Source organism: Pelmatolapia mariae, linkage group LG3_W, assembly GCF_036321145.2.
Source record: "Pelmatolapia mariae isolate MD_Pm_ZW linkage group LG3_W, Pm_UMD_F_2, whole genome shotgun sequence".
Taxonomy (NCBI): domain Eukaryota; kingdom Metazoa; phylum Chordata; class Actinopteri; order Cichliformes; family Cichlidae; genus Pelmatolapia; species Pelmatolapia mariae.
Window position 1 is genome coordinate 26,967,031 of NC_086229.1, and position 25,011 is coordinate 26,992,041.

The following is a 25,011-nucleotide window of genomic DNA, read 5'->3' on the forward strand; positions in this document are numbered from 1 at the left end:
CTGATTTGTCACCCTCTGGAGGTCAAAACACAAACCGCATGATGTCACTGTAACCATCACAGTGACAGGAAGTGTTTTTCAATGACTCAAACACTAAAACGATGCTAACGGCTGTCGTTAGACTCACTGATAGCAGTGCTGATGTGTTCATGTCAAACACTGGTTCGGGTCAGACTCCTTCATTTGTACTTTTGTATTTTTGTATTTTATCTTATTCTATTGTATATATTATTGTATTTTATTCTATTGTATATAGTATTTTATTTTATTCCATTCCAGTGTCTTCTAATTTCTAAAATTTTTGCTGTAATGAAACAAATTTACCACCTGTGGGACTAATAAAGGTCATCTTATCTTATCTTCATCCTTCTCCAGTGTGAGGCTGCCCTCAGAACAACAGGAGCTCTGACCTTTGACCTCCTGTGACCTTTAAAAAACATTGTTGTTTATTGTAAACTTTTAATGTCCACGAGCATCAGACCAGATGCTTTAGCCTTGAAGCATCACATTTATTTAAAGTTTGTTAATAACAATAGCTATTGGAGATAGCATAGCATAATGGCAAGTAAATGGCGTGTCACAAATTTAGAGGACCATCATTTAGCCTGGAGAAATAGTTTCTGATTTATAAGAAAGCCCTCCGCAATGCCAGAACATCTTACTATTCATCACTGATTGAAGAAAATAAGAACAACCCCAGGTTTCTCTTCAGCCCTGTAGCCAGGATGACAAAAAGTCAGAGCACTGTTGAGCCAACCATCCCTTTAACGTTAACTAGTAATGACTTCATGAACTTCTTCAAAAAAATAAAATTTTTATCATTAGAGAAGAAATTACCAATAATCATCCCACAGATGTAATATTATCTACAGCTACTTTTAGTACCATTGATGTTAAGTTAGACTCTTTTTCTCCAGTTGATCTTTCTGAGTTAACTTCCATAATTAATTCCTCCAAACCATCAACGTGTCTTTTAGACCCCATTCCTACAACACTGCTTAAAGAAGTCCTGCATTAATTAATTCTTCAATCTCAAATATGATCAACCTATCTCGAATAATCGGCTATGTACCACAGGCCTTCAAGCTGGCTGTAGTTAAACCTTTACTCAAAATGCATCTCTAGACCCAGCTGTCTTAGCTAATTACAGGCCAATCTCCAACCTTCCTTTCATATCAAAAATCCTTGAAAGAGTAGTTGTCAAACAGCTAACAGATCATCTGCAGAGGAATGGCTTATTTGAAGAGTTTCAGTCAGGTTTCAGAGCTCATCACAGCACAGAAACAGCTTTAGTGAAGGTTACAAATGATCTTCTTATAGCCTCTGACAGTGGACTCATCTCTGTGCTTGTCCTGCTAGACCTCAGTGCAGCGTTCGATACTGTTGACCATAATATCCTATTAGAGCGATTAGAACATGCTGTAGGTATTACAGGTACTGCACTGCAGTGGTTTGTATCATATCTATCTAATAGATTCCAATTTGTACATGTAAATGGAGAGTCCTCTTCACACACTGAGGTTAATTATGGTGTTCTACAGGGTTCAGTGCTAGGACCAATTCTATTTACAGTATACATGCTTCCTCTAGGCAGCATCATTAGAAGACATAGCATAAATTTTCACTGCTATGCAGATGAAACGCAGCTCTATCTATCCATGAAGCCAGACAATACACACCAATTAGTTAAACTGCAGGAATGTCTTAAAGACATTAAGACCTGGATGGCTGATAACCTTCTGCTCCTTAATTCAGATAAAACTGAGGTTAATTAATTACAGTGCGTGAAGAGGACTCTCCATTTACATGTACAAATTGGAAACTATTAGATAGATATGATACAAACCACTACAATAAAAGAATATGACTTTAAGGACTTAACAACATATAGTACTGAAAGGAGGAGGGGGGTATAGCACACCAACATCTGTTATACTCTGTCACTAAGGGAACACTTAATGACCTGGTGGTTTTTGTCCATAAAACTACTCATATAAGATTACCACAAAGTAAAAGATCTCTCAGCAAAACTATGCAACATTTTAGGCACTATTGCCCCGATGAAATCAGTGAGCTGGGATTTCTTATTCTAAACATGAACTACTGTTACAGAAACAGACATGGACTACTGGTGTCCCACACAACAACTCAATGTCCACTATGTGAAGGAGCCAAACACATGCCTTCTCCTCTCGTTAACTGAGATAAACTGCTGGCATACTGGTTTTAGATCTATACTGTCCACTCTCTCCTGGTGGACATGACATACAGCAGCATTGTTTAAACTCATTTGAGTCATTCTTGACCTTAGCCATCTTTTTAGTCTTCTGAGAGCACTGAAGCTTCTTTCAGCCTCAGTACATGCGTTTTATTCTCAGATTATTGATGTGCCTCACCTTTGGCCCTGTCTCTTCCCCTCTGACTCCACTAGGACATATTGCCACCTGATAAAATAACACATTGATTCGTGCCATATAAAAAGTGAGACATGTCATTTCAGATTCTTTGTCAAATATACACTAATCAATCAATTTACATCAGCAGCCTAACAACTGTCATGATAATAAATACTAGTTAATCTATAGCACCAAATCGTCAGTCACCTGTGACTTTGCCTCTTCACCTCTGTCCGAGCTACAACATGGCAGCGCTGCCTCATTCACCTGATAAATAACAGCTAGACGTTCCAAATACATGCAGTCAAAATGTGCTTCAAATACAGTAATGAACCAACAAGTCATCATCCAATTTCACCTGTGATCTTGTGTCACCATTACTCTCTGAGCTTTGTGTTGGTTCTTCTATTACCTGACAAATAGGACATACATGGCAATAAGAATAAAATGTGTAGCTGCTTCAGTGTTTCTATCAATTTGTGCAGATCTTGACTCATCAGTAATGTTAGCAGGGTGTGTTTTAAAACAATTTGTGCAAACTGCACTACAAGGTGGAATGATTACCTCATGACATTTTGTCTCAAAAATTAACCCTATGAATATGTCAGTACCATAAGGATGAAATTATTGTGTCACCAACATTTTAATGTTAGACATCTAATTTTAACAGCCTCTTTAATCTAATATCCTGGCCTACTTGAGGCTCCGTTTTCTCTGACAGTTTCAATCAAAATTAGAAATACTATTCTGGGAGACTGAGATAACTAATAGTGCTGCCTGTTGTGCATTTAGCTTCCAAAACACGTTATTCATGGTTGCATACAATTTTAGACTGATGTGGGCCAAAGCCTAGCATAGCCTGTAACGACGGACACATTTTATGAGTTAACTTGGCTTTAAGCGACTTACAGATTTCTTTGAAAAATACTTTATCATATCCAGGTTCTTCCTTTGTGCTGCCATCCTCCTCTTTTCCTTGCAGGTCCTCGTAGCGCAGGCTTGCCGCTGCTAAAACTAAACAGAGCTCCCTGAAAGGCACAGCCAATCACAATGGCCATATTTGTCACATGACATAGGACACCAGTAGAGAACATAATTTAACCCTTTCTGCACCGCTTGGTGAATGAGACGTTGACAGATCGTTTTTTTCTTTTTATCGGGTTTGTTTTCCTTTACTCGAAGAGATCAAATTATTGGTGGGGACAATTCAATAATCACTGGATATTGGTGGGCACATGTCCCTTCCGTCCATGCCAAATCGACGCCCTTGGGAGTCCCCATCTTCGCGAGCTTCCAGGGTTTTAGGGCCACCTTTCCAATCTGCATAAAGCCAGGGATGCGGCCAGCTCACCGCGCCACTGCAACAGTCACTAATGGAGCTTGTCGTACCGCAACAGCGGCGGCCAAAATTGGAAAATGGAACTCCTCTCCATCCACCCTCCGCTCTGACCATGACTCGCCCGCTGCTTTCCTCACAGCAATGTGGTCAGAGGATGAGGAGCCGGCCGTGACCTCTCCGTCGTTGCCAGTTTCCTCCCTCATCCTTGCTCCTGCTGCTTCCCGTAGGAAATGGCATTCACGCCGCCGACACTCCAGTGCTGCTGAGCAAACCCTCTTCGTGAGCAAAAGTGACTGCTTATCAAACGTTACGCTCGAGGGTGTGGCCTCCAGACCCCCTATCATTCTGTCAGTTTAGTATGCCGCTCAGTCTCCCTCAGTTCTGTCTGCCGCTCAGTCGCCCATAGCTCTGTCATCCACTCAACCACAACCAGTGTCACAACCGTAGCCCCGTCTTCAGCCCCGGTACCTGTAGCCCCATCTTCGGGGCTGACACCCTCGTGTCACAGCGATTTATGACAGTTAAAATCATTTTCATACACACATTGCAATTGTGAAGGTCATAAGCTTTGTTCAGCGTGACTGTCCGGACCGGTATATTGTAGGAAAATGATGTAGAGTGAAAAGGGGTAAATACAAACACACTTACATACATAGATAATAATTAGACTGAACCAAGTTTGAATAACTAAAAGAATAAACACATTAGGAAGAACACATTAGATTATTGAGGCTTCGTAGAGAGGTGTTTGCCTTTTCTGTCTTTTCCAGAAGAAGGAGCAGATTCCAGAAACACAGTAAAACCATGAAGGGGTTGGCAAGAATCCAGGAAGCACCAGACTGAACGGATCTGGCCAAGAAAGTGGGACACGGATGTGACCCAAAAAGAAGCATAGATCCTAGAGAATCGCCTGTCACAGAAGATTAGTTGTTTAGATTGTAAAGAAGGTCAAAAGTTCATTAGACAGAGGCTCTAGTGTGAGCACAAAATAATGAAAAGTAATGGGAGGATTAGTAATTAGTAATAGTTTGTATGATCTTTATGTTATGTCAACATAGTGGTCATGCCTGATATAGTCAACCAGTTAAAGGGGACAGAGGGACAATTAAGAGAACTGACATGCAAGGGGTTTAGAATTAGCAACCTGGGGATTTAGTTCTGTGCTTAGAGACCAGAAGTGCTTTTAAACCCTTTAAGACCTACCATAGAACCAAGTCCGCCAGATAAGTGGTGCAACGGATCAAAAATCTCACGGTTCGGATCGGATCACGGTTTTTAAAGTCACGGATCGGATCAATTTTCGGATCAGCAAAAATAGAAAAAAAAAGGACAAAAATTCGACTCGTCATTTACTTATTTAAGTATTTTTTGTCTATTAAAAAACATTCAACTGAAGACTCATTCCACACACCTCTATAAAAACAAATTAAGGTGCAATATGGACATTATGGACCATGCTGGGCAGCCTCTGCATCCTCTGCACACGGCCATAAACAACCAATGGAGTCTGTTCAGTGACAGGTTGCTTCTCCCAAAGTCAAGGACCAGCAGACTTAAAAAGTCCTTTGTCCCACACGCCATTAAACTGTTTAACTCCTCGCTGGAGGGGAAACAGGGACAGAGGAGGGGGGAACAAGTAGCTGTAGTGCCTTTTCACTGTGCAATCTAGCAGTGTAATAGACTCACAATACTTGAAGTGTGCTGTTCCTTTGTTTTCTTATTCCTATTTATTCTATTTATCCCTTTTGTATTCTCTGTATTTATAAATGTGTAAACATGGTATATTTCTGCTCACATTCTGCAACTTCTGTGGGTGCTGTGCTACTGGAAACTGAATTTCAGTTTGAACCCACCCGAGGGATAAATAAAGTTTCATCTAATCTAATGTAATCTATAGGGCAGTGCAGGGCTTTGTATCTACCACTCTGCTGTGATATAACGAGCGGTCACGGTCACGTGGCTTTCCGTTGCCCTGGAGGTCCACCCATTTGTAGTTAGAGCAACAGAAGATGCCTGGGACAGTTCAGCCATAACTTTAAACTTCTCCTGCTCATACATGCTTGGAACGATCTTGTCACTGAAGTGGACGCGCAACAAGATATCATAGCGTGGCTCAAGCACGTTCATCACAGTTTTGCACAACGGAATACGGCCTCCCGTCTGCAGCTAAACACCCCATTAGCTCTAGTAATAGCTTTAGCCCGGTCGGACTGGGCAGCAAAGGGCTGCTTAAATGCCGCAAACTCCTCTGCTCCGCTACTTGGACCGCTAGTGCTGACTACCGCTTGACAGACTGAGCATGCGCACCATACGCATACTTTTTTTTTCTTTTTCGAATCTTCGGATCACACACGTACCGAACTGTGGAGTGGGATCGGTTCGGATTTCGGATCAACCGTGATCCGTTACACCACTACCGCCAGAGCTTATCTTGATATTTTTACATGCTGTGGTGCCATTTGTGGGAGCATTTCAAGTTGCTATACATTAATGCAACCATCATAGCCCAAATGTTAATAATATGTATGCATTAAGTCCATAGTAACTACATAAATTACAAAAGAAGTGCAATAAACTACAAAAAAATTGAAAATCGTTTGTTTTTTACATATACTTCTAGTTAGATAAATTTAAGAGGTTTATCCTTCAAAACTGTAAATGAAAAAAAGTTGCACAAAATAGTTTCCAACCACGAGAAATTTATTTTGAGTGTCTTCATAGTTTTATTTTTGAGATACACCAATTTTTATATACTGAAGGAAAAACGAAAATAAATATTATAATCTAAATTTGCCAAAAAATAAACAACAAAAAAAGCATGTGCATCAAAATAAACTATTTCTAGCAGAGCAGTTTGAGTTCCAAGCATCCCAGAAACTATTAAAAAAAAAAAATCATGAAGTCAAACATGACTTTAAAAAACCCCACCAGCGTAGGCCCCGAAGGTAAAAAATAAAAATAAAAATGCATTTTCCACAAAAAATTACATCACTTCCGGTTCCGGGCAGGTAATTGCGGACATACAATAGTTCGCACTGACATCTATTCCAACATAGGAAGTGTTATGAACAGCTGATCGGATCAGCAAAGCGTGTTTCTGTAATATTATGTTTTTTCTTGCTGCAAGTGGTTTTTATGCAGTTTTTGCAAACCTATATGTGGAAGGAAACCGTGACCTAGGTGCCTTGTGCACACTAGCTTCACGAAGCAGTTTGCCAACTGTAACATGGGAAATGGGTGGTCTCGTAGGGTTTCTTGCATTGAAATCTGGTTACTGCGTTCACCAGATATCAACACAATTTCGATCCGCTCCTCACGTGTTAACCTCTTCGACATGTCAATGGCTGTGAACAAAGAGAAACTTGTAAATAACTCATGAAAGCACAAAGTTACGTTGACACCAAGCACACCATTGTTTTTCTTGTGACATTACCAATAAGTTTGATGTGTCACATGGCCCTCTTCCCATTGAGTTGTATCCAAGATGTTCGACTTCTAAATGGTCACCATGGTCACCACCCATCTTGAGGAGTTTGCCCCCTCACATATATTAATGTGCCACAAACAGGACTTTAATATCACCAACCATTCCCATTTTATTACGGTGTATCCATATAAATGGCCCACCCTGTACTTTGACCACTGAGTTGTGTCCTCTCTGTCCAGTAGAAGAATAAAAGAATTGGGTTTAATAATGGAGAGCTCCTCCTGTGCTGATGTTGCTTTGTGTGATGTAGGAGGTCGGGGAGCATACTCTGTGAGGTTTTGTAGAGGTGATGCCTGCCTCTGCTGCAAGTCTCCTTCATATTTCTCCACACCTGCCTGATCACTAAACCTCATTTCTCCATGTTTATTATATGTGTTTCCACCACTGGAGGGCAACATCCCTTCTGAGAGAATCTTTTCCAAAACGGGACAGATAATTACTGACAGAAGAAACCGAATCAGCTGCTCAAAGCTGAGGTACTTGGTATTTCTTAATGCCAACCTTTACTTCAATTAAAGATTTGGCTATTTATTTGTTTCTAATTGGTTTGCATATTACAATCTATGTTTTCTTGTGTTGTGGTTTGCAGTGTTTTTTTGTTTCGTTTAAATTTGTTTTAAAAGGAAAAAGCTGACAATTTAAATAGTTTAAAGTTGAATTATAAATTGTTTGTTTTTGTATTTTATAATTAATTTTTTTCATTATATGTGGAGTGAATAAATTAAAGCATATTTATGCAATAGGCATAAGTAAATGAAAGATGTGTTTTTTTGTTTTACATTACTAATTTTGTGCATAATTTTATGTTGTTGTTGATAATAAATTTATTAAAGCAGCAAAACAATCTGAAGAGCTTGTAAGCCGAAAGGACAGGCTCTTTTTAGTGAGTCAACTAAAAGAGCCGGTTCTCTAAAAACAGACAGAATCCCCATCGCTACTATAGAAGTAAGAACATTTTACAGGTCTTTAGTAAGGTGAAGGTGAAGACGTCAATGTAGAGAACTTACAGCAGCCGTGTTTTAGTGAGATCCAGTTTTTTGAAAAATTGCTCAATAGTGGAGGATGATGTTTATTTTGTGACTGTATTGGGAGTGGGAATCATCACAGTTTGCCTTTCCTTAGAATTTCAGAATCAGAATCAGAAGACTGTATTTATCCCCAAGGAGCAATTTACAAACAACTGAGCAGCATACGTTGAAGATAAGGACTATAAGAACAGGCACTAGGAGTGAAATAATAAATAAACAAAATTTACAGGATATACACAGTTTAAAATTACACAGTTTTAAAATTAAAGTGACCGAAAGGTGAATAAATAACTGTAAGTGTCTAAAAGGGAATAAAGTGTTGGTAGTATCGGAAGAGTGTAGTTTATGTTTATGGGTGTGGGAAATGTTCTTAGCGGCTGTAGTTAAAAAGCAGAGTGGCTTTGGAGACAAAGGTGGGTCTCCTCTGGGGTGGATGTACACCAAGATGATAAAAAGCTGTGGGAATTCTCTGGGGAGATAGTAGGGGCACAGGGAAACAGCCAAAAGGTCGATGTCTGTAGTTCACAGCTTCTCCCTCACAGTGACTGTACAGCACTAGCTGTTGTTTACATACAGACACATGGCGCTGCCATGTTGCTTCCCGGTGCGTTCTCTGTCAAGACAAAGAGGTTGTGAAAAGCCATCAATGTGCAGCGCGCTGTCGTTGTCGCTGATGTTTGACCACGATTCTGTGAATGCCAGAATGGAGGCAGTTCTGTACTCATGCAGGTAGTTGACGCAGGCTTGCAGCTCATCCAGCTTGGAGTGGAGAGACCGCACATTAGTAAGGATAATGGACGGGAGCGCTCGTTGTTTGTGTGTCTCCCTCTTTAGTCTGGCTCTCACGCCACTCTTCTTTAATCCCATCCTGGTTAACTTGTTATTGTGAGTTTTTCGATTTCCATGTCCACGGAGTGTTTTCTCTGGAAAGTAGTCTGTGGAAGCGGAGCAGAAAAGCCGGAGGCTGGGCTGCAGCTGGATGAGGGAGTCCCTCGTCCCATGGGGTCATGTTGAGTGGTAGGTGAGCAGCCTGGTAGGAGTGAGAAGCCTTTGCTGTTGACTCAGTTTTCTTCTATTTTTTTAAGTAGAGCATTAGGTAAGCAAATTGTTTTTTTGGTTTACTTCTTTCTGATAGGGAAGCTTAGGGACCTTTAGGGATTTTTTGTTCGATATTCTGGCATAGTTTTGGGTCTGTCTTGGGTGGTGTTGGACTGTGGGGGTGTCACATTTCATGTTGCGTTGAATTTATTCCTAGGTCGCGAAACATAACAATTTGGATAAGCATGTATGAGCATTACTGAATGTAATGTGTTTACCCAGATGTTTCACCAACACTCCACTTTCATTTTTAATTAATAGATATTCACAGTGATCCATGTGGCACAATGATTAAGCCTTTTAAATAGTTAAGCCCCCTATGACCCAGGTACCAGCATTCAATCGGTTTAAGACTGGGTCAGAAACATAAGTCCCGACATGTGTGGTATATACAGAAACCTCTGAATCTTAGCTACAATCTCATATAAACCATTTCTACAACCACCAAACCAAGCTAAAACAAGTGATGATTAAAAAAGGAGTTACGTAAATGCAAACAAACAAAACCTAACCACAAATTCTCCAGACTTCATGTAACCGGCTAAAGAAAGGCTAGTTAGCTTTCAGAGCTATCACTGATAAAAAAAAAACAAGATTCACCACACTCTGACTAAAATTCACTGAAAGAGCTGCAAAAGAAAACAAAAAAAACAAAAAAACAGAAACAAAAAAACCCAAACACATAGCGGTGCAAATGTGCTAAGATAGAAATTGGCTTACTGTCCCAGTATCCTCCAGTAGTTTCACTGGTAGCCAATAGCCCTGTGATTATTAGCAGCCTCTGCGGCTAACTACCCACATTAGATGGCACCTGTGATCGGCAATGCCGCTGTCAAACTCTGTGTTCTTCTGTTTTATGTTGCATTACCTATTCTGCTGCTGTCTGTGGATGAGATTACAGCTACCTATGTTTACGATTGCCACAGTTTACTTCGGATTAAATCAATTATGGAATCTATGGATGAAACCTGGAAACATTTTCGAGGCTTCCCTCCACCTTTTGGGCGATCAGCTGTTGCCCATTACGTCCCTTGCTTGCCTGTGTCAGGGAAAAACCGGAGCCGCCGTTCCCGGACAAATCACCGTCAGAGAAGACGAGGAAGGAGAGCGGGCATCCAAGTGAGATTACGGAAATATAGGAGTACCGCTGATTTAACGTTCTGCTTGGAGCTCTCAACATTGGATGTTTTTGCTAAGACGGACCTCCAGCTAAATGCACGGCTTCCCCGCACGGGCTTCGTCAGGACGCCGTGTCTGAGAACAGTTTTCCCAGACCATGTGAGTGACCGTCCCATTGTCCCACGGATTATACTAAACGGTAAGAAACCCCGAGGAGTGTGCAGTGCGAACCTGCACCAAGCCCCTCAGGGTGTAAATAGTGAAGCTCCAGCACCGCCGATTAACATGGCCCTATTAAATTGCCGTTCGATCTCAAATAAGGCATTTGTTCTCAACGACCTTTTTATTTGGAATAACTTGGACTTTATGTTCCTAATCGAAACTTGGCAGCGGAATATGGAATTTGTCCATTTTAATGAACTGTGTCCAGCAGACTGTAAGTGCTTAACCACACCGCATCTTTCAGGACGTGGCGGTGGGTTGGCAGTTATTGCTAGAAACTCCTTTTTCTGTCGGCTGGAAAAGACCCCTTCCTTTAACTCCTTTGAGATTCAGATGATGAAGATCAATAGGACTCATCCCTTCTATGTGATTTTAATCTATAGGCCACCGGGACTAGCCAGGAGTTTCTTAGTGGAGTTTGGGGATTTTCTATCCTCCACCATCAAGCTGGAAAGAATCCTTCTGCTGGGGGATTTTAATTTTCATGTTGATGACAGTTCATGTCACGCTGCTTCTGGTTTTCTCACTCTCTTAGACTCTTTTAACCTTGCCCAACATGTGACTGGGCCAACACACAGTGGTGGCCACACCCTGGACCTGATTTTATCACTGGGTCTGGATATCGGCCCAGTTCATTGCAGAGACATTTTTATTAGTGATCATAAATATCTTATATTTGATCTCTCTTTTACCTGTGACACTCTACCCTCTGTTTATATGAAGCATTCACGATTAATTAACGACTCTGCGGTAGAAGAATTTATGGAATTGTTTGGTAACAATTTATCTGAAACAGATGATATAGATCAGCAGGTGGCCTCCTTCAACTCGCAATGTCAAAAAATTCTAGATAAAGTGGCTCCTCTTAAAATCAGGAAAGGCAGCACTGTTAAATGCCCGCCCTGGTTCACAGAAGCTATCCGCAGCTTTAGGCAAATGTGCTGTAAAACTGAGCGCCTGTGGAAAAACACAAAACTTGAGGTTCATAAGCTCCACTTAAAAGAACTATTATCTACCTTTAATGACATGGTGACAGACTCAAGAGCCACTTATTTCTCTCAACTACTTGCAGTAGGAAAAAGAAATCCTAAAGTTGTCTTTGATACAGTGAGTAGCATCGTCTCCCCCCAACGCCATGTACACCTGTCTTTTCAGATAAGGACTGTAGTGAATTTTTAAAATTTTTTCAAGATAAGATTAGTTGCCTAAGAGGTAACATAACTCCCTCAGGTAACCCCACCAACCATGATCTTCCACACTCCATAATTATGGAATCTTTCCTCCCAGTTTCTTTAAAAGATCTATTGGAAATACTGACCCAATTGAAACCTTCAACGAGTTCAGCTGATGTCTTACCTACTCATTTATTTTGTAAAGTTTTTAATACCATCGGGCCCTCTGTGGTCACGCTGATAAACCGTTCTTTGCTATCTGGCTCTGTCCCCAGGTGCTTTAAACAGGGGGTTATTCAACCTTTGCTGAAAAAGCCTAACCTGGATCCAACACTTCAGTCAAGCTTCAGGCCCATCTCAAAACTTCCTTTTATCTCTAAAATCTTAGAAAAAGTCATTTGGCTGCAAGTAAAGAAAGCGCTGGAGAAGCATAATATTCTTGATAAATTTCAGTTGGGTTTAAGAGAGTTACACTCTACAGAAACAGCTCTCCTGAAAGTCACAAACAACCTCTTGATGGCTGCAGACAGGGGTGATTGCTCAGTCCTAGTTCTTCTGGACCTTAGCTCAGCCTTTGATACCGTTGACCATCAGATCTTAATCAGTCGCTTAAATCTTATGGTAGGGATATCTGGATCTGTCCTAAAGTGGTTCACCTCATTTCTGGAAGATAGAATGCTTTTAGTTTCAGTGGGAAACTTCCGATCAGATGCGGCTAAGTTTCTATGTGGAGTCCCAACAAGGTTCGGTTTTAAGCCCCCTGTTATTTTCACTATATATTCTTCCTTTAGGCCGGATCATTAGCGGTTTCAAAAATATTTCCTACCATTTGTATGCAGACGACATCCAATTATACATCTCCTTTAAACCTTGGGAATTAGACAAGCTATCCACTCTTATGGACTGTCTTAAGTAAATTAATCTTTGGATGACAAACAATTTTTTGCAGCTGAACGCAGACAAGACCGAGTGCTTAATCCTTGCTCCAGAGAATATCAAGCCCCAAATTCGTCAACATCTGGGTGCCTTTTCATCATCAATAAAAGCTACTGCTCGGAATCTTGGGATAATTTTCGATCAATCTTTGTCTTTTGACGCTCATATTAAATCCGTGACCCGCTCCTGCTTTTTTCATTTAAGAAATATTGCCAAACTCAGGACTATTGTCTCCACAACTGAACTGGAGATGCTTGTCCACACCTTCATTTCCTCCCGGCTAGACTATTGTAATGCACTCTTCTCCTGTGTATCTAAGGCCTCACTAAATCGGCTCCAAGTGGTTCAAAATGCTGCAGCAAGGCTTTTAACCCACAGCAATAAATTTTCCCATATCATTCCTATACTAAAATCCTTGCACTGGCTTCCGGTTGGGTATAGATATAAGTTTAAAATCCTCACCTTTACGTTTATGTCTCTACAAGGTGAGGCCCCCACCTATATCTCGGAGCTTCTCCAACCCTATTCTCCAAAGCGGACTCTTAGATCCACTGGTAGTGGTCTTCTATCTATTCCACGGACTCGTTTGAAAACGAAGGGGGATCACGCTTTTCAAACCCTGGCTCCAATACTGTGGAACGGTTTACCCTCCCCGTTACGCACCATCGACACTGTGGCTTCTTTTAAAAAACAGCTTAAAACACATCTGTTTAGACAGGCATTTGGGTAATGTTAGTGTGTAATATGTTGTTTTATTCTATATTTATACTGTACTATTGCTTTGTTTGATATGCTCTTATACTTCCTTTATTTTGCTATATTGTTTGTCTGTTTGACATGCCTTCATTCCCATGTGAAGCACTTTGTAACAGCTTTTTGTCTTAAAAAGTGCTATATAAATAAATTTTACTTACTTACTTACTTACATTAGAGCCGCTTCCATCAACAACCACCATTTTAGACCAAATATCCTTGGCCACGATCCTAACCACAAGTTCTTTGATGAAACCATCAGAGTATGAATGTTAGATGGAAGCACTTAAACATAGAAGAAAACTACTGAAGCTTGTTGTTTAAATTATGTTGAGTGCTCTAGCAGATTAGAAAAGTGCTACATAAGAATTGGTCCATTTAAAATATTATATGATGCCTATTGGGCATTAGAGTATGATGCATATAAAATGAGCTCAATGTTCATTACTTTAACACTGATGGGGAACATTTTCTCTAGAATAATCATTTTTACGTGAAATTTATGCACAAGTTTCTCTCTCTTCCGGTGCCGCTCCCAGCTGGCAGCCAGTATCAGCAGCTCCGACCAGACCTGGGTGTCCCACCCCATGCATGTAAAAGTTGTTGAACTGCAGAGTTCCTTCAGTGACAGTCTGCTACATCCTTGATGCATGAAGGAGCATTTCCGCAGGTCCTTCCCTTCAGCTGTCAGACTATACAATCAAAACTGCTCCCAACAAACACAGATGTTTACATCAGCGCTCTAACTTGCACTATTTTATCAACCAATTCACACTACAACCTGGATTTGCGTCTTATCTGTATTTAATTTAATTTAATTTAATAATGGTACAGTACTCTGTTTTTGGTAAAGACGTCCATGTAAAGAGCAGTCAGGCAGCACAAACGGTGTTTAAATTAGATCTAGTTTCTTGTTAACTCGCTCAATCATGGAGGAAGATGGTTTTGTTTTGTGAGAGTGGTGTGGGTGTCATCACGGTTTGCCTTTCTGTAAAAGTTACCACACACCACTGCTGTGATGTTGGTCTGTGGACACCTCTCTGGGTGTTTTCTTCCTGCTTGAAGTTTCTCTTTCCCTTGGTTTTTGTGATCGATGCTGAACATCTCCTTGTGAAGCTCTATGTGAAGGTAAGTGAAGCAGTGTGTAATGTTTTCCTGGCTAACATCAGCTGTGTGCATCTTAGTTCCAGCACAAATCTGCTGCTCCATAGTTCACAGTAAGGGACTCACAGCTGGAACAACGAGGCCGACCTTTAAAAACACTTCCTCCTTTTAAGGTTTCTCATTGTGTGTTTTCCACTATAGATAATCTACAGTCTGTATATAAAAGGTGGCAACAGACACACACAGTTCATATTTTGGTTTTTTGAAGCTTTGAGTTGAGTGTTTTTTCCTTCAGTTCCTGAAGTTTTAACTGCTCTTTACAGACACGTTTCTTGTCCTGGATGTTTGTAGTTTGAAGGAAAAAGGACTCCGTTGTGAATCCGTTTGACTCTGTATCAAACTTCTGGGGTTGACGGACATGCTGGCATGTCCAGTTCAATTTAAGATGACACAGTAACAATATGCAGCGACCCAGAGTCTCCATTTCAACTTATGTTGACAGTGTGGTCTTCAAACTATATACCAGTTTTTAAATTGTGTTGATAGGCCAGTGGTGTTTACAGTGGGAAGAAACAATAAAAAATGTGTTTTCTACTGACAGCGCTAGCAAGCACTCTCTGCTTAGGAGTGAAAAAAAGAAAAAGAAAAAAAACACCCCTTCCCTACTGGTAGAAAAATGTATTGTGTCGACCAATCAAAAAATGATATGGCAACATGGAATCAGTTTGTTTGGGAAGATGGGGAAGTTTTAGGAGTGACACCACTGAGAGAAAGAGAGAGAGAGAGAGTGAAAGAAAGAGGGAGAGAGAGTTTTGAGATGTGAGAGATTTGTGATGTTTGGCATGTTTGAAGGCTGTAGTTAGTGTGTACTGTAGTTGTTGTTTTGTTTTTGTGTTAGTTCTACTAGTGAATGTCTTAGTTGCTGCCTTGAAGCCACCAAAGGCAGATTTCAGTGTAAACACTGTCTCCACATGAAAAACAGGAGTGATACACCTCCTGCTGTCAGACCTGCAGGTTTATCCTTGTGCTGTTCTCCTCTGTCTTATAGTGGGCACAAACTATTTTTTGGGAGGGGCACGAATCATTTGTGTGCCTTCGTATTCAATGCAGTACACCTGATTGTTCTGTAAATAGTTTGAAATGGTTTTATTAAAAAAAAACACCCAAGACCTTGGCTGCATTTTTAGGTAAAGAGTTGCACAGTTATTACATAGTTGTACTTTTGCATAATTTTTAAACATGTACAATTTCTATTTGTAGTTAAAGTTATGAAAATTTTTGTGGCTTTTACAGTGAAGAACATCACTTTTTATTGTTCTTTCTTTTGTTTTGTTTTTTTGAGACCAAATATTGCAAGATAAACAGTTTTAAAGGTGAAATACAGAGGTACAATCAAAAGTAGTTAGAAACAGCCAATTACACTTTGGACCCCAGAGGGTTAAATCTACTTGCGCTGATTTTAAAGTTGGCGTTCCCTGAGGTTCCAAACTGGGACCACTGTTGTATTCTTTTAAAATTCATGATTTACCAAATATTTGTCAGAACATCAACAACCAATTGTGCGCAGATAATGCTGGGGTTTTTTTTGTTTTGTTTTTTTACACAGGCAGAGTCTGATATTGAAGTTTTACAAATACTGAAAACAGTAATGGTCTGCATTCACGAAAAGGTATTCTATTACTTAATTTAACAAAAAAACTAAATTGGCACAGTTCACTCAAAAGCAACCAACATCAAGAAGTTCAAATTGTGTGTGGATTTTTTTCTTCAGCATCTTCGTGTTATTATAGATTCCACCTTATTGTTTGAGAATCATGTTAAGAACATGTCTGAAGAGCGAGCAACCAAGATGGACGTGTAGTCGGGGTTCTGGCAGCAAATCTTTTCAATTAACCACCCAAATTCAAGAATATAAACATTTATTCGTGAATCCTGATTGGGATGAGTTGGGGTGTGAAGACCAAAAGTCACACAAAATGAAAAGCACAACAAGAAGATAAGGAAATGGATAACTCTCATCAACAACGGGATTCCAAGATCGTTAGATCAATGCTAAAAGATATCAAGATGGAGCTGCAAACATTTCACACTGAGAGTAAGCAAGATATGCTAAAAATGAGAGAGGAGCTGAGACAAGACGTGAGAGCTGAATTGGCATCACTGAAAGCAGAAGTCTACCAGAGTATTTCTGCAAACACCGAAAAAGCTAACTCACTTGAACGCAAGCTAATGGAAGCAGAGACACATTGTATCCATAGCCTCATATCATGAGCCCACAGAGCTTTGTCAGGAAAACTTGTTCAGAACGCGCTGCCCAGGTCAATAATAATAAACTTCCAGGAATAAACACGTAAGGAGCTCTTAAAAAGAGCCTGGGCTGGTAAAGTTATGTACGAAGGTCAGCATATATCGTTCAACCATGACTATGCTACAGAGGTGGCCCAGAAGCGTTGGGAGTATGGAAGCATCAAAAGGGCATTGAAAGAAAAAGGCGTCAGATTTCAAACACCGCTCGGCAAAATTCGTATCCACTGGGATACGGGCGTATGCACCTACGACAATGCATGGGAAGCTGTGCTTGAGTTGAGAAAGATAGGACACCGTGCAGCTGCCAGGAGCAGATCCAACTGATTTGGGACCAGAGATGGAGCATCTGTCATGAGCTACACTATGGCAGTGAACTGACACGACAAGGGGACAATATATGTTGCTTTCATGCTTCCATAGAGGATGAGGATATCATCTACGTCACTTAAGGTATTGAGCAGGGGCGATTCTAGGATCAGAGCTTTGAGGGTGCTGGGCACCCAGAGAGCTTCCAAGACAAGCAAGATAAAGTTTACACATCACAATGAGACTTCTTCCCTGTCTTGGTTAGTCCCTGCATCCTTAAATATCTCCAGTTGTCCCAAGTTCCCTCTGGCTGTCTCCTTGGCACATTTAAACCCCTGTTCCTCCCTGTCCTCATCGTCTGTTGTCTTCATCTCCATTATCAGTCATCATAATTTTACCCTTTCTGTGCAAGTCTGCAAATTTCTTTATTAAATCATAAGATTCTTAAATTCATCAAGTCTCTCTGTGCCTGGGTCCTCGTCACAAAACATGACATCACTGTTTTGTACAATTGGACACAATTTAATCCCCACATTTGTGAAAGAAAAGCAAAACACTTTTTTGAAAGGTCTGTAACAAAACCATCAAATCTGATAAAGGTTATTTAAATGCTGCAAATGAAGAATGGATTGGAATTTTTTTAAAAATAAACATATCCTAACCATAATTACTGGGGGAGAATAATGAATGATGCTCACAGTGAGTAAAAAGTAAACTGAGTGCATTTTTGGACATAGATTCACTTTTAATGTGTACAGGGAGTGCAGAATTATTAGGCAAATGAGTATTTTGTCCACATCATCCTCTTCATGCATGTTGTCTTACTCCAAGCTGTATAGGCTCGGAAGCCTACTACCAATTAAGCATAGTAGGTGATGTGCATCTCTGTAATGAGAAGGGGTGTGGTCTAATGACATCAACACCCTATATCAGGTGTGCATAATTATTAGGCAACTTCCTTTCCTTTGGCAAAATGGGTCAAAAGGAGGACTTGACAGGCTCAGAAAAGTCAAAAATAGTGAGATATCTTGCAGAGGGATGCAGCAGTCTTAAAATTGCAAAGCTTCTGAAGCGTGATCATCGAACAATCAAGCGTTTCATTCAAAATAGTCAACAGGGTCGCAAGAAGCGTGTGGAAAAACCAAGGCGCAAAATAACTGCCCATGAACTGAGAAAAGTCAAGCGTGCAGCTGCCAAGATGCCACTTGCCACCAGTTTGGCCATATTTCAGAGCTGCAACATCACGAAAGGCTGAAAGACGACCACCACTGAACAAGACACACAAGCTGAAACGTCAAGACTGGGCCAAGAAATATCTCAAGACTGATTTTTCTAAGGTTTTATGGACTGATGAAATGAGAGTGAGTCTTGATGGGCCAGATGGATGGGCCCGTGGCTGGATTGGTAAAGGGCAGAGAGCTCCAGTCCGACTCAGACGCCAGCAAGGTGGAGGTGGAGTACTGGTTTGGGCTGGTATCATCAAAGATGAGCTTGTGGGGCCTTTTCGGGTTGAGGACGGAGTCAAGCTCAACTCCCAGTCCTACTGCCAGTTTCTGGAAGACACCTTCAAGCAGTGGTACAGGAAGAAGTCTGCATCCTTCAAGAAAAACATGATTTTCATGCAGGACAATGCTCCATCACACGCGTCCAAGTACTCCACAGCGTGGCTGGCAAGAAAGGGTATAAAAGAAGAAAAACTAATGACATGGCCTCCTTGTTCACCTGATCTGAACCCCATTGAGAACCTGTGGTCCATCATCAAATGTGAGATTTAAAAGGAGGGAAAACAGTACACCTCTCTGAACAGTGTCTGGGAGGCTGTGGTTGCTGCTGCACGCAATGTTGATGGTGAACAGATCAAAACACTGACAGAATCCATGGATGGCAGACTTTTGAGTGTCCTTGCAAAGAAAGGTGGCTATATTGGTCGCTGATTTGTTTTTGTTTTGTTTTTGAATGTCAGAAATGTACATTTGTGAATGTGGAGATGTTATATTGGTTTCACTGGTAAAAATAAATAATTGAAATGGGTATATATGTTTTTTGTTAAGTTGCCTAATAATTATGCACAATAATAGTCACCTGCACACACAGATATCCCCCTAAAATAGCTAAAATTAAAAACAAACTAAAAACTACTTCCAAAAACGTTCAGCTTTGATATTAATGTGTTTTTTAGGTTCATTGAGAACATGGTTGTTGTTCAATAATAAAATTATTCCTTAAAAATACAACTTGCCTAATAATTCTGCACCCCCTGTATAGCAGCTTTAATATAGGGAGAACACAACTTCCAGATTGTATGAATAAAATTAGTTGTTGTTGTTTTTTTCTTTGCCAGTTTAACAGTTTCTGTTTTGCCTGTCACTATTCCCTGTCTGTTTTCTTACCTGGTTCTTCCTGACCTTGTACTTTCTCCTCATGTTCTCCTCTTTCCTCTCTCCCCCTTTGGACTGACAATCATACACAAATAGATTGTATTCAATTAGATTAAAAAAATACTATTAAGAGCACTAATAAAAAACCTCTCTCAGTGTACATTCAACCAAAAGGCAAATAACCAAACCACATATACATCGAATAAAGGATATAAATATTGAAACACTGATCCATAGGGATGGGTATCGAAACCCGGTTCTTGTTGAGAACCGGTTCCCACTGTTTCAATTCCTTGGAATTGTTTGCCATTTTTGCAAACGATTACCTTATCGATTCCAGTCGCCCCGAATGACGTCACCACGTTGCGGAGCGTCATTTACCTGGCAGGAAACACGGCGCCTAAGCGGCTCAAATGCTCAAAAGTTTGGTTATACTTTACGAGAACGGATGACAACAGGGCAACTTGCAATACTTGCAAAGTAGATATTTCATTTAAAGGAGGAAACACTATGAATATGCAAAAGCATTTGCTCACAAAACACGCGATAACCTTAAATGAATGTCGTGTTTTTAATTCCGCTCCGGACTCATGAATCTCAACTCAGCAGCAGCGGTAACGTTTGCACGTCCTCTCCCGTTAATGCGGCAGGTAAATAATCAACTAACAGTGCATATTATGTTAGCGCGATCTGCCTTATTACAAAACCTGCCATTACTAGCATTTAGGTGACCATGATGAGAGAGACAGACAGAGTCTGGCTGGCAGTTCTCGCTGCAGTCCACCGGTAGCGTCTCCTTTCAGGCCAGATAGACGAATGTCACCGAGCAGTGACTAAGTTTGTGGTAAAAGGCTTGCACCCATTTGCCACAGCAGATTCAATTCAATTCAATTCAATTTTATTTATATAGCGCCAAATCACAACAAAAGCCGATAGACGAATGTGACTAAGTTTGTGGTCAAAGGCTTGCACCCATTTGCCACAGCAGATGCCCCCGATTTTCGGTAAGTCAATGTGTTTAATTGTAGGCAGGGACATTACTGGATATTCTTGTGTAATTGCTACAGAATAATTTATGTTATACTTTGTTATTGCTACAGAAGAATATTTATTTTATTATTTTACATTTACAATTTTTGTTTTCCTGGGGACCCTGTGACACCCCATTGAAGAGCCGTAGGCTGGATCTCTTAAGATCTCACTGTTGGGTTTGTAAGGCCATGTTACTCCTAAATTTCTATCTTGTTCAAAGAGAAGATATAAAACAAAGTTCTAAGCTAATTGACCTTAGTGTTCTCTTTTTAAAAAAAGAATCGATAAGAGAATCGATAAAGAATCGAATCGTTAAACAGAATCGAAAATGGAATCGGAATTGTGAAAATCTTATCAATACCCATCCCTACTGATCCAACATTATCCTTTATTGACGGATCATTTGATCTTACACTTTTACCTGAATGTGGCTCCTGTTTTTGAAAAAACCTCCTCATATCCATTATGAACCTGGCTGTCTCTCTGTACGTACACACACACACACACACACACACACACACACACACACACACACACACACACACACACACACAACAGGAGTTATAAGATTAATGGGCATCCAGTCAGTTAGCTAGTTAGTACCTTGGGTTGAATATCGCCACATGCACAAATGACAAAATAACCAGTTTCTCTCATTACATTTCAAACAGGACAGTGGTAACAGCAGTAGGCTACAGACAATGTTAAGTTTTAGATTTTAAATAGGCTGCATAAATTTCAATGGGAGCAACAGGACGGTCAAATATCGCTGATTTTACTACAGACTGGACAGATTGTAGGGCAGCAAACATAGTCGGGAAACACGTTTTCAACACTGCATGTTACCTGGATGTAATGTTTTTCAGCTAAAAAGAAACATGGCCTGACCCCTAACTAACTATATAAAGACTAACTGAAGGTTAAATGCAGTTAATATGTCCTGTTTTAAGCCAGGCACTTACGCCTCTGCTCCGCTGCGTCTCAGCCACCATTGCTCTGGCAGCAACAGCGCTAGAGCCAGAGCAGGGGAGAGGCGAGCTGGAACAAACCATTTTGGGAGGGGTTATGTATACTTTTGTTGTTAAAATACTGGTGGTGGTCAGAGGGCCCGGTGGCGCCAGTGTCCGGCAGCCTCGCCTCTGTCAGTGCGCCCCAGGGCAGCTGTGGTTACAATGTAGCTTGCCATTGCCAGTGTGTGAATGTGTGCGTGAATGGGTGAATGACTGAATGTAGTGTAAAGCGCTTTGGGGTCCTTAGGGACTGAGTAAAGCACTATACAAATGCAGGCCATTTACCTTTTAAAATGTTCCATCTCAATTAAGTACTTTTTATATTTTTTATATTTTTAGTAGTGTGTCACACAAACAGCAAATATTGTCAAAAACAGTAAGAAATTTTTGGGGGTGCATTGCCCCAAATCACCCCTGGTATTGAGTACGCTTACGCTGAGACTTTTAAGTTTAGAGCTACGAGTTTCAAACTACTGACTATCGAAGTTACTTTATTTACATACTTGATAGTGACAATTGATTTCTATACTTGAGAGTGTCAATTTATTTTCATACTTGAGAGCGACAATAAATTTTTATACCTGAGAGCAACAATTTATTTCCACGCGTGAGAGTGATGATCGAAAAGAGTGCCTCACTGAACAGTTTAATACAAATAAATAGACTTCGCTTTGACCTTAATTATTGCTGCCAGAGGTCGTTAGACTTTTGGGTGTGTGAAACATTACGTATGTCCTCAGCCTGCCAACGGGGACTCAGGGTTTGAGGTATTCAGACATGGAAGTCGGATCTTATAGGATTTGTTTTCTTTTCCTTCATTGTGGTATTGTTCTATGGTAGTTGCCCAAATGTTCACGCCATAATTTTTTGTTGTCTGGAGAATTACGACCCCCAGTTGCAGATGCCCTTTAATAATATTAAACTGGTTTCACTAAATGTGAATGGATTGAATAACCCAGTCAAATGAAGTAAAGTGGTAGCAAAAGTTAAAAAAGAGAATGCACAGGTAATATTCTTGCAGGAGACTCATCGGCCTCCACAGGAGCATGAAAAATTGAAAAGATTTGGCTATAAAAACATGCATTAAAGCTCCTATAGACAAAGTCAGAAAAGAGGAGTTGCTATTTTAATAGCAAATTCTGTCCAATTTGAATGTTATAGAGAGGTGTCTGATAAGGAAGGTAGATATTCATTAAAGGGAAATTGGAAAAGAAACTAATCATGTGTTGTGTTTTCAAAGATTTATTCAATTTAGTGACACAAAAATCTGAAGTAGTGGTATGTGCAGGGGACTGCAATGTTGTGTTAAATCGGAACATTGATACAACCAGTGTTGCAACATGTAAACATCGCCAAACATGTAAACAAACTTTATGAACACAATATTACAGGAGGATTGATAGATGTTTGGAGAACACTCCTTCAAACTAGGGACTATACTCATTATTCTGTCACTCACGCTACATATTCATGAATTGATTATTTTCTAATTAATACTGAAGAAATTCATAATGTTGTAGAATGTAGAATTGGGGTGGCCGATATCTCTGATTACAGATTGATTAGTCTAGAACTCAGCCTTAACAATAGGAAAATATGTACAGCATCGAGACTTCATTTGAGTCTTCTAAATAAGGATGAAAATGTTAAGAAAATCAAAGAGGACATTAAAATGTGTATAGAAGACAATGATACTGGAGATGTGAGCCCAATCATACTTTCAGATGACTAAAAGCAGTTTTATGGGGAAAACTAATAGCTCTAACAGCAGCAAAAAAAAGGTGCGAGTGGCTTTATATAAAAACTTAATAGAAAAACTTACATGTTTTGAGAAGGAGCACAAACAATATAAAAATTCATTAATTCTAGAAGAAATATCAGATATTAGAAACCAAATTGATGAATTACTAAAAGAAGTAGTACCAAAAAAGGCTAGGTTTATGCAGCAAACTTGTTATGAATCAGGGCCCAAAGCAGGGGTGGCCAACCCGCGGCTCTCGAGCCTGGTTTGCCTGGTTTCATGCGGCTCTTATGCCGGGCTCACACTGTGCGATTTTTGGCCCATTTTGAGCCAATTTTTGAGTCGTGCAACCGTTTTGGCGATCGGCCCGATTTTGGCCTTCATCGTGCGTCGTGCATCGTGTAGTGTACGTGGGGTAACGAGAAGCGATTAACACCTCACGACCTGCTCCCGATCATCAATTGCTTGGTCGTGAGGGTGTCACCGCAGGATGGGTGATGTTCATGTGTGCCCATGCATATGATGTGGCTCTTTGCGGTAACACAGTAAAAAAAAAGTGGCTCTTGGTCTCTGTCTGGTTGGCCACCCCTGGCCCAAAGCAACTAAAATGCTTGCAAGAAGATGGTAAATGGTAAATGGCCTGTATTTGCATAGCACTTTACTAGTCCCTGAGGACCCTTACACATCCAGTCATCCACACACACATTCACACACTGGTGATGGCAATCTACATTGTAGCCACAGCCACCCTGGGGCGCACTGACAGAGGCGAGGCTGCCGGACACTGGCACCACCGGGCCCTCTGACCACCACCAGTAGGCAATGGGTGAAATGTCTTGCCCAAGGACACAACGACCGAGACTGTCCAAGCCAGCAACCTTCCGATTACAAGGCAAACTCCCAACTCTTGAGCCACGATCGCCCATGATGTGCAGTGTTTAACTTTCACATGTTTGCTGTGTCCCCCACATGGCTTGTGGCAAACTGCAAATGGGACTTCTTATGGTTTTCTGCTAACAATGGTTTTCTTCTTGCCACTCTTCCATAAAGGCCAACTTTGTGCAGTGCACGACTAATAGTTGTCCTATGGACAGATTCCCCCACCTGAGCTGTAGATCTCTGAAGCTCGTCCAGAGTCACCATGGGCCTCTTGGCTGCATTTCTGATCAGCGCTCTCCTTGTTCAGCCTGTGAGTTTAGGTGGACGGCCTTGTCTTGGCAGGTTTACAGTTGTGCCATACTCCTTCCATTTCTGAATGATGGCTTGAACAGTGCTCCGTGGGATGTTCAAGGCTTGGGAAATCTTTTTGTAGCCTAAGCCTGCTTTAAATTTCTCAATAACTTTATCCCTGACCTGTCTGGTGTGTTCTTTGGACTTCATGATGTTGTTGCTCCCAATATTCTCTTAGACCACCTCTGAGGCCATCACAGAGCAGCTGTATTTGTACTGACGTTAGATTACACACAGGTGCACTCTATTTAGTCATTAGCACTCATCAGGCAATGTCTATGGGCAACTGACTGCACTCAGACCAAAGGGGGGTGAATAATTACGGTCAGTTATTTATTTGTAAAAAATGTTTG

At 40.7% G+C, this 25,011-nt stretch overlaps 2 protein-coding genes across 2 annotated transcripts in view; both read right to left on the bottom strand.

Annotated features, from left to right (window-relative positions):
* The window catches only part of LOC135932494 (NLR family CARD domain-containing protein 3-like), a 53,360-nt gene extending 49,281 nt beyond the window's left edge, over positions 1–4,079 (bottom strand). Inside the window, exon 1 of the mRNA XM_065469982.1 lies at positions 3,786–4,079. Coding sequence (XP_065326054.1) covers positions 3,786–4,079 — 294 coding nt within the window. The remainder of the gene's footprint in view (positions 1–3,785) is intronic.
* LOC134621491 (NACHT, LRR and PYD domains-containing protein 12-like) overlaps positions 1–25,011 on the bottom strand; it is a 328,927-nt gene that overhangs the window by 191,303 nt on the left and 112,613 nt on the right. The window lies entirely within an intron of this gene.